Here is a 10,742-nt window from a genome sequence, read left to right as displayed (position 1 = left end):
GGAACTAGATTAGGACGATCAAGTGCATTTCATCAGGGTATGACTTGAACCATGATCCCAGAGGTGAAAAGCCAGAGGTTTATCCACTGAGCCAACCAGCCTCTGTCCAGATAAAATCTTGAATATGATGTATAAGGGCAAATTAGGGTAGAGAAAGGAAATTGATTGCTTAGGACCATTGCTACCTCAGACTGGTCACAAGGAAATCCTGCCTATCCTGAAACTGCTTCTTTTATTTAAGGTGGTCTTCTGAGATTCCTGATTTTCATAAAGTATTAATAGGAAAATAGCTTCATGCTCTGTTTGTTTATTCAGAGGCAGCATTCCTGTGTTTAGAATTGCATTTGCTTAAATTAATGATTAGTTGGTATGCCACTGGATAAACTGCAAAATGAGAAATGACAGATAGGAAATATTACCAATAAATTGTTCTCACTAGCAAAACATAAATGTAAAGCCAGATTGCACAAACAAGTCAGTCCAGATGTGTTGGGTTAGCTGTTTACTGCAAGCTTCAAATAGATGAATTATTCTGATGTAGAATTTGTCCATCGCACAAAGTTACAAATATTATTTCATGACCTTTTCCCACTTGTCCTGTTCTATACAGCTGCTGTAAGGCCTAAGGATAATTCAGGTGTACTGTGATATATTTCTTTTATTAGGCATTGGTTCTTGTTTAAGTCTAGCATGAAGAGTAGGTTCAGCATCTGTATTTACACTCTGTAGTCCAGCCTGTAGTATGATCTGCTAACGTGCTTTGGCCCTTTTTAACCTGTGTGACTTGGAAAAGAATATCCAAGGAGGCAATGTTTGCACCTGCATTCCAATCCCCAAGTTTATGGATCTCACCATCATCCCTTACAGTTAATATTTGTGCACACAAGCAGCATACCAAGGCTTCCACATCTTGCCCAAAGTCTGTGGCAAGCCAAACAAAGATAGAAAGGTGCTTAACTGTTTTTTCACCATCTCTCTGCCATAGCTCAATCCTCTTGCACTCTCCAGGTACCCCTCATAACCTCCCAGATGAATGCCTGCATGCACACAGGATTGCACACACGCATAGAGAAAAGCAAATAGTAAGTTTAACTTGAAAAGTTATACTTAAGGACACTTCCATACAAAAAGCACAGCTAGAGATGAGAGTGGGGTACCCAGCTGCAAGGATGGAGAGATGGGTTCTGATCCCTGGTCTGAGGCCTCCTGTCTGTGTATTTGTGTTACATAGGTGTTGAAAGAAAAATGCTGTGGGAAGCACAGGCTGAAATCCTTCTCTCTGCTGCTCCCAGGAGCTGCCTCCAGCAGTCCTCACTGCCAGCAGTGCCCACAGGCAGAGCCCTGCTGGGTGAAAGGTGTGCCCTGCCTCGCCTGCCCCAGCACCCACCTGCTGGCACCCGGCAGCTCTCCACACAAGGAGGGTACAAATTTGAATCCCTGCTGGAAGAGGAACATCTCAGTGTTCGGTGTCTGGAAGTTCCCAATGACCTTGCGAGGTGCTTGGCTCTCTGTGAGGGAGGCACGGAGAATGAGTGGAGCTCCGCACACACCCCCAGGGGCACACCCAGCATTCGTTTGCCTCTGTGGTCCTGCCTGTTCCCCAAAAGACTCATGTCAGCCAAGCCTGCCTCATGGGCCTCGCCTGGGGGAATCTTCAACCCACAGTGGGAGTTTTGCCCAAGTAAGAAACATTTCATAGTCATTCCTCAAGAAAATTCCAGTTTTTAACCACTCTACAAGTAATACTAAAACTGTATTCTCCATATTTCATACTTCTGCTGAATTGCAGCTCACAAGTAACTGTGTAACAGGACAGTACAGTGCATGCTGGTTTGGACTCCCAAGTGGGACAAATTAATGTTTCACAGTAACGGATATATAAAGTTTAATGAAATAATCCATAGAGAGTGTGTCATATTTGCAAGCAGGATATTCCTAATTAAAGTCTTTTGGTTTTAAGGATAGCATCCACTTAGTCATTCCTGACATTTTGAAGGAGCTTTGTCACAAGCTGCTGTGCACAGTTTATGAATTGCTACAATAATTTTTAGTGTCTGTCTCAGCAAAGTTGTGAAAACGGCAATTTGCATGAATGCATTTTTCTGGAGTCAAATTTTTTTTAAATTGAGGTAAGCACTGAAATCCCAGGAGAGTGAGTGACAAAATCCATTTTTCCCATCAGAAAATGGGAAGCATGTGTTCAGCTGTGACTAGCAGTTAGTCACAGGACATGGCCACTGGCCTGTGGGCCACACTGCCCTCACATCACATTGATGGTCTAGAGAGCAGATACCGTCCGCTGGAGGAGTTGGACTGGAGCACAGGGTGATGGGGATGTAGTCTCTGTGTTACCTCTTGGGTGCTCCAGGCTCTCTACTGGGCACAGGGCAGCGTGAGGGATGGGATGCAATTCACTGCTGCAGGGCAGCGTTTGGGCAAGGAGCCCTTGGGGTGTGGAAGGAGCTTCTGTGGTCAGCAGAAAGCTCACTGCTGCTGCACGAGTGGGAGCCTAGGCTTAATCTGTGTCAGTGCTTTTGGCTTCTTAACTAGTTTATCCTTTACATATACTTCAGTCCTCTCATTAAAAACTAATTTCCTGAGTAGTATGACAGGTTCTGATTTCTGATGTTTTTTTCAAGTAACAAAAGTCTCACAAGATAAGATCTGGATTCTCTGCTGCACGTTGCATAACAGAGGGGTGGCTGAGCCCTTGGAACTGTTAGCAGGGTGTTTGGCTGACAGCTTATCCATACCAATAGTGTTAGCCCTCTGTGCTGCTAGCCACGCGTTGCTGTGCCTCACCCCCCTAATGCTGAGAACAATCTCTTTGGTGCCATTTCTCTGTGTGCCATAGATCTACATTTATGTGGGTGTTTGTGGTTTGACAGCAGTGCCATTCAGGATATATAGATATGTGCAGAAATATTATATTTTACAGAAACAGCATAAGTGGTACATTTATATTCAATGATTTGGGTTTTTCTCTGTGAAACATGATTTTAAAGACTGACAATGAGAGAAAGAAGATTGAGATTCAAAATATATAGTAATAGATCATTTTACAAAGTCTTCATTAGAGAAAGAAGTAGCTTTAAAATCAGGCAGAGTTGTGTATGGCATTTTCATGGATAAATGGGAAGAATCAGCATTTCCACAGACCTTTATCTGAAGTCAGTAGACTGCTGAATCAGTTTCTAAATAATTTGCTGTGACTGGAAAGATGGATAAAACTAGTGTCTTTCCAAAGTGTCTTGGAAAAAAATGTGTGCTCCACAAGACTGGCAAAGGAGGTTATGGTGACCAGGGTCCACATGTTTTAATTCTCTGAGGTCACTTCTGTATGCTCATCTCCTCTTTTTGGTCTGAAACTTCATTTCCCTTTCACAGCTGTGAATTCTCTGGTGGGTCCTGCAGATGGATTTGATGAATGCTGCTAATATCACCTCCTGATCTACCAGTGCTCTGACTTTGGTCTGTAGGTCTTGATGAGTAATTGCTGTTGTTCTACTCCAATGACTGAATTAAGTTGCCCTGTTTGAAGGGGTTCATACGTGTATGATTTTAGCCAAGGTGGCCCATTGCAGTGTACCAATAGATGCTGACCTTTTACCAGTGCCTCATTGCTTTAAATTGAAGCAAGCAGAATCTCAGTTTCTGCAGGTGCCTAAACTCCCTTATAACCCTTTGATTACTGTCAAGCTGCATAATGTAGAAATTTAGAATTTTGCACATTTCTTTCTCCTCCGCCCTGGCACATAAATGCATGTAACAGCGCTGCCAAGAGAAAGGGAGCAAAAAGTGAGACTCCCATCAGCAGGTTTTACAGACTACACAGCACCCTAGAAAACCAGCAGTTCTGGTAATTCCCTTAGGAGGCAATGGGCACTGCAGCTGACACAGGCATCAGCCCTAAATGCTTTTAACTCTCCTCAAATTAAATAGGAAATATTCTTTGCTGCAAATGCAGTCATTCCTATACACACTGCCTGGCTGTACTCCCCGCAGTGTGGGGTCACAGTGGCTCACAGGTATGAGCTAACTATTGATATATTACCTGTATGGATGGATGGTGTTTTCATTCAGGTGTTAATCAAACATTCCTGTTGGGCTGGTCACTGGGCATTGTAGAGCAAACATCTTGACGTAATATCATCAACTCAGTGTTGGAACAGATAAAACATAGATCCTGCATCATCTTTGCTCTTATTTAGGTATAAATACATTGGTCAAACTGACTTTGGAGGAAAAAAAGCAGTCTTCTGAAAACTGCCTATGACATATAATTCTGGAATGAACTGCCAGTCACAGCATTTTTAAATCTCTGTGTAATTGCTCAAATTATCACAGTGTGTCAGGTAACACCTTAAAGATTTGTTTCTTAAGGATGATCTTATTATGAGTAAATTAACTAGAACAATATATTGATTTTTAGCGTTTGAACTTAATTTCTTTATCATTTTTAAGACATTTAGAGTGACGGACATACTCATGTTTCCTGTTACAGCAAATACATTATTCACAGTGCTGATTGGTGTACAGTATGGAAATGAGTGAGCAGTTTGTGCTGAAATTGCCATGAAAGGAGTATTTTCCAGATGGGGTTTTTAAAGACAACATTAGATGCTTTAAAAGTAAAGACATTACCCTGTAAAATTCTGACTGCTCCGTAGTATCATCTTGCCCATGTTAATTTTCATTCATTTCCTGTCATGCCAGGTTGCTCCAGACGCCCATGTACTTGTCTTAGAGCAGATATGATGCCCGTGTCAGGCCCTATGCCTCCTCTTACTAAAGTTGCTTTCAGGGCAAGGGACATTTGTAATTGTTCTGACAAGACCTAGTAAACACCTTGTGTTTGCACTAAAAATCTTGCATTTTGAGATTACAGGCTTAAATGAGAATGCAAGTGCTTTTCATACCAAAAAAGAATAGTTAAAACATGCTCTTCTACTGAAAAGAATAACTGCAGTTTTCACAAAATACACAGTTCAGGTTTTCATCATCTCTTCCCTTCCTCTCCTCACTGCCTGCAGTGCTGCCAGGTAAACACAGAGAGGTTGTAGGGAGGTTCCCACTGCTCAGCCCTGAGCACACAGATAACCTGTCCTTGCCCTCGGCAAGAGCGAGCAGGTGTCTGTCTGCACACTTTGTGGTCGTGTTTGGACAGAAAGTTACAGGTACTGTAACGCAGTCACTTAACAGCTAGGAAAAGAATAATTTATAAAAGTGCATAATTATTTAATATATAGCAGGAAATAAAAGCTTTTCTAAATTATCCAGCAAAAATATTTGGCTGTTTTACATGGCAGGATGAATTCTTCACCACGAGTGTTCCCTAAATACTTCTAGGCACCTAGTAGGGCTTAGGCTGTGTCGATTCAGATTGAAGCTGTCCCTTTACCTGAGGAAACTTGGGAAACTGACAGCGCAGTACACAATGCAGTCTTGTTTCTGTTATCTGTCACCAGTGTCAGGAGCTCATCTGCATAGCACAGACACTACGTACACAACTGCAGCAAACAAACACAGCAGAAATTTTTGTGGGTAATAATGCACATCCAAATGCTTAGTCCTCTAAACCCCAGGCCTCACTGAGTTTGCAAGTACCATCATAGCAAGAACAATCTGAATGTATAAAATTTTGAAAATGTGGATTGGTGTGAGAGGACAATGCATCTATTGAACTTCGCCAGCCCTTGGGATGCCCATGAGTAATTTATACCATTGTGTTCTGGGGAGCATTGTTCTTTCATTCAGTCCTCGCAGTTTAACGCTTCAGAAACAGCCTTCTCTCCTGATGCCTCCCCTTCCCTACTCTGAGCTGTGTACTTGAAAAAGTAGAAAATACATATTTGCACCACATTAATAGACAGACATTTCAATTAATAGTTTTAACTGGGGATGGCAACTTGTTTTCTTCTCCCAGATACATATTGGGCAGTTGATACCTTTAAGGTGGAGACCCATGGAGCAGGAAGGGGATGGTTTGAAAACAAAACATTTGTTTTCATAGCCAGTGTGTATGTATCGTGGCTACCAATCTGTTTTGCTTACTGAAATACAGAACACAGTCTGGAAACATTCATGGTAATGGAAACATCCATTTATTCTTCAAGTATGTTGAAATTGCTTCAGTTAGACTAGTGAGTGACTGGACCAGCCCAACATTTTTAGGATTGAGTATATTATTAGATATATACTGTAAGTTTCCACACAGATATTTCTAAATATTTATCCAAACATATTGAATTCTCAGGCTTTCAGTCAGATGTTAAAACATCTACAAATTGTCATGGTTATTGGTATTGCAGAATCTTTTCCAGCATACTGTCGCAGCATTTGGTGTTGTCTGAACTAAAGTAGGACCTACATATGGCAGTGTGGCAGGAGAAGTTGGAGAGAGCTGGCTGAGCCGTGGAGATGGAGCTAATCAGCAGTGCAGGTGGTTCAGGTAGCTGCTTTTCACACAGATAATTAATGTGTACAAGTAGCTGCTAATTGCACGTTTCAGGAATGATTTATGAGGTGACAGAGGGGAAAGAGGGACACAATCTAATTTCTTTGGGAACCTCTCCCATTCATACAATGGTATCAGCACAGCTGTGAGATGGGACATGATTAATGAACAGTGGGCAAATACACCTTCGTGGCACAGGACAGTGCCGGGACGCTTGTCAGAACAGCAAGTGGCCCTCAGAGCCAGGGCCAGCACCGTGCAGATGATGAGCTGTTGTCTTTAGCTTACCAGTTCCCTGGGATATCAGGCTGCACCCCAGCCAGGTTCTGGAGTAAGCTAGTTTGTGTCCATCAGACCAACTACAGGTTTAATGGGGATAATTATCATTGAGTTGTTGTGAGTGGGTTTGTGTTTATGAACAAAGACTGTGGATATTTATTTTCTCTGTAGAGGTCCAGGGGAAAACAAATGTAGCTAGGACTAATATTTATACAGGACATTAAATCTAGACTTATGGACATCTTTGTTAAACACCTGCTTCTGGTGCTCTGTCTTGGCTGCTGCCTGGGAACACCCTTTACCTACTGACACATATCCCTCTGTCTGCTATCTGCCGTGCACCACCTGGAATAGGTGTTCAGGAACACCTCTCGTCTTTGCTTGGGAAGAGTGATGTGCACATCCTTGTGATTTTTGTTCCTGCTTATCTGCACTAAAGATAATACAGAGTAACAGGATACATTTCACCGACATGCTCACGGGCTGATTAGCATACCAGTTTGCTGTACTTTTTTAATGCTAGTCTGGTTTATCTCTGAAAATATTGCTAATGTAATTTCAAGAAATGTAGCCTTCTTGCAGTATGAGAGCACTTACAGGTCAGTGCTGTGAAGAGCCAGTGTTATGACTTTTATTGAGAAAAATGAATGTTTTGAATACTTTTCTCAAGGCACTGTTTATGCATCAACATAGTCCAGACTGTTTTACACTGTATTATAAAAACTGTTCTATGAAGGCTGTACCTCAAGCTGTGTGTGATCATAGTCTCTTTTTATTTCCTTTTATATAATGCAGTACTTTTAAATTGCTGCAGTTCAACATTAAAGAGTGAATGCATTTATTTCTATCTTTTATAGCTTTTAGAATTTGACAGAGAGCTGTCAGTCTTTAAAGACAGATTGTATGAACTGGACATCTCCTTTCCTCCCAGGTAAGATTCATATGTAATCCATTTATTTAACCAGCTACAACATAATTGTTACTTGCACTGTTGGTAAAATGTGAATGTTCCCATATTTATTGCAGAAATTATAATGATCTCTGTTCCTTTCATGACTGTTTATTCTCCCCACATCCCCTCCATCATTAATAAACCACGTGCAAGTAGTGCTCTGTAGCTCATCACTCGGGTTCCACTGATACTGTCTTATAGCTGCTCTTAAAACAGACCTGGCAGGATTGTGTGCTCAGAGATGTGGAAGGACTTTTAAGCACTGGGGCTAGACCACCTGTTAAATCACATTATTGCAACCATAAAGACAGTCTTTGCCTCAAGCTGTTTGATGACTGCGAGCAGAGGCACTCAGCAGGAGTGCACTCAGCTGGGGGTGTAGAGCCTGCTGCTATCACTCAGGGTAATACAAGAGGGGTATCAGGAAAGGGGGCAGGAACTTAGATTCTGTTTTTTCAGTTTCAGTAAACATCATGTAACTACTAAAGACAGAATAACTTGGCTGGCTTAATACACACGCATTATTTTAGTCATCCCTGAGGTGTTTTAGCCATGAATAGACAAGTATTGCTATCATACAAAACCAAGCCTTTTGCAAATGGTAGTCCTGTTCAGGAGAAATCTGTGGAAAATTTGGTGCCGTTTTATACATGTATGGTCCCTTTCCAAGAGTGAGGAAGTCAAATCTCACAGTTGCTTTCAAGGGAAAGGAATACTGCATTCACAAGGAAAAAGTTCAAAAACTGGTAGAAAAAAGACAGATAAAACTATGCTTTTATATACTTTTCTGTTAATAGATACAATATTTTTAAATACTGCTATTTTACGCTTCATGGACAGATAGAAAAGTATGATGTTTTGGCATACACTAAGAAAAAATTTTGAAAGCTTGCCTTTTTGTGATCATAATCTCATTACTTCTCACCAGCCAGCTGCGATACTGATTTGTATTGATCCCCTGGGACAGTGGAAGTATGCACGGAGAGGTTGCCACCACTCTAAATTGTCCTTATTGATTGAGAATGATAACAGTAGACCAGCAGTGTGTGTACATCCCTGAGTGTGTCTCACTCGTCATGTATCTGGTCAGGGTAGATGAAGGTGAGGGGAAGTGATATGATTTTTATACCATACATACTCTCCTACTTCATTTCTCCAACATTAGTGCTTTCAGCCAGAGCAAGGCTTGCCAAAAATACATTGTTCCATTAATAGTTTTCAGATTCTTCAGACCACTCTGTAAGTGCAGTTTGGTGTCATGCTCCCCTCAAGCAGAGATCAGAAATTAGGTGTGAGTAGTCTCTGTGTGTCTTAGTTCTACTTGCTCGGTTTCCATAACAACTAGGTAATAGTAAAAATAATAAATGGTAAAAAATTTTTGTGTACTGAAAGATGATATGGAAAGGACGCTAACACTGAGTTTAATTAACACAAAATTTCTTCAAACTTACGCAGATGATACTGACAAAATATGAGACTTGAATATGAGAATATTGCAAAAAATAAAATACATAAAAACAACAGGCTAAACTCATGCATACACAAAGAGCAAACTGGCTTTACATTAGGATGCTTTTTTCACCCATCCCTCCTTGTTTTCTGTGTCATGAGGCAAGGACATGCTACTGTCCATCCCATGGTCCTTGCACAGCCACAGGCTCAGGAAGTCCTGTGTAAGTGAGGTACTTTCAGAACTGGATTCTCAGTTGTAAGAGTTACTGCAGGTCAATATGGTAGTTTTGTTCATGAAACAAGCACATTGATTTCCCAGAAGAAATAACATTATTTATTTTTCTTCTTGTTGAAATAATGACCACAATGTTCTATTAACTGCAAAACCGTGTATTTTAAATAGGCAAAAAGCAATTATTTTAATGTAGTACATCTTCTTTTTAACTTGGAATCTTTTCACTCATGCAAGGAAGAAATTAAATATATGGCCTACATGTCTTGCTTTTACTTCCAGTAGTTCTTCCTCCATTTTTCCTCTTTTTTCTTTTCTGTAGCTTATGATGATGTAGCAGCTGTTATATCACATTTGTAAATACAAGCTTGAATTACATTTGTCGTATATCCAGTCATACACTAGATTTTGTATTTTTAACAGAATACAATATCTAGTGCATGACTTGTATCTAAAATCCTTGTAACTGAAGGAGGGTACATTTAGCCCTGTAGATTTAAAAACCATTTCCTTAAGCTTCTTGTTATTCTTAGCTGGAAAGTGTGCAGTGCATCCGTTTGTTCTGCAAGTGCATCAAACAAAGGCTGTGTCACTGAAAGAAGGGACAGAGAAAGCTCTGGTCACTTTTGTGTCAAGCTTAGGGGCTTAGTTAGCAAGCACTGGAATTTAGGAGGAAGCTGTAAGCAATTGTAATGATAGCCTTAAAGTAGTATTCCAGAATTTAATTTATACATGCTATTTTAATTATGGTCGATTCCACCTCTAGTGATTTTGTCTGTGAATCACTCTCTACTTCCTTGATCCTTCTTGATGCTTGGTGTTCTGGACTTACATCATGGGATGCAGACAGTATCTTGGTTAAAACGGTACTGATCACATCCAAGTATTGCCTTTCACAGCTCGCAGGAAAGGAAAGGGCAGTTAGGACAATTTTCTCTTTCTTTCATTTGCTTCATCATTTCTGCATGCAATTAATTGATTGATTGTAGAACACAGAGTTCTACAAATCGATAGCACAGTTGCATTTCTGTCCTACTTTTAACTTTTTCCCTCAATTCAGTGGAAATTCAGTGTACTTTTGAGATAGATAGGAAAGGTCACAGCCCTTTGAGTCACAGGAGACTGTTACTTAAAAATCCATTTTTTTATCAACCTAAACTGCTTATTCTCTGGACTTTATCATGAGATATTACTGATACACTACTGTAGCTGGCCTGAGGTTGAAAGCTTTGGTCCTTCGAGTCAGTGATATTTTTGTGGTCAACTTCAGTGGGGTCAAAATTTCGCCCTAAGCAGTTTTCTGGGTTTGTTTTCACACCACTCCTAGAGTGGCGTCACACCATGGTCCAGTTTCTCAGATGTAAGTAGGG

The 10,742-nt window shown here is 40.7% G+C and overlaps 1 protein-coding gene across 2 annotated transcripts in view; it reads left to right on the top strand.

The window, feature by feature from the left end:
• INPP5A (inositol polyphosphate-5-phosphatase A) overlaps positions 1 to 10,742 on the top strand; it is a 147,982-nt gene that overhangs the window by 117,209 nt on the left and 20,031 nt on the right. For both annotated transcript variants that reach the window (XM_017733823.1, XM_017733824.1), the window contains exon 11: positions 7,594 to 7,667. In XM_017733823.1, the coding sequence (XP_017589312.1) occupies positions 7,594 to 7,667 (74 nt within the window). The remainder of the gene's footprint in view (positions 1 to 7,593; positions 7,668 to 10,742) is intronic.

This window comes from Corvus brachyrhynchos, unplaced genomic scaffold (genome assembly GCF_000691975.1).
Source record: "Corvus brachyrhynchos isolate BGI_N302 unplaced genomic scaffold, ASM69197v1 scaffold514, whole genome shotgun sequence".
NCBI classification, from domain to species: domain Eukaryota; kingdom Metazoa; phylum Chordata; class Aves; order Passeriformes; family Corvidae; genus Corvus; species Corvus brachyrhynchos.
Note: the sequence above shows the minus strand (reverse complement) of the source record. Positions and strands in the feature narration are given on the sequence as shown.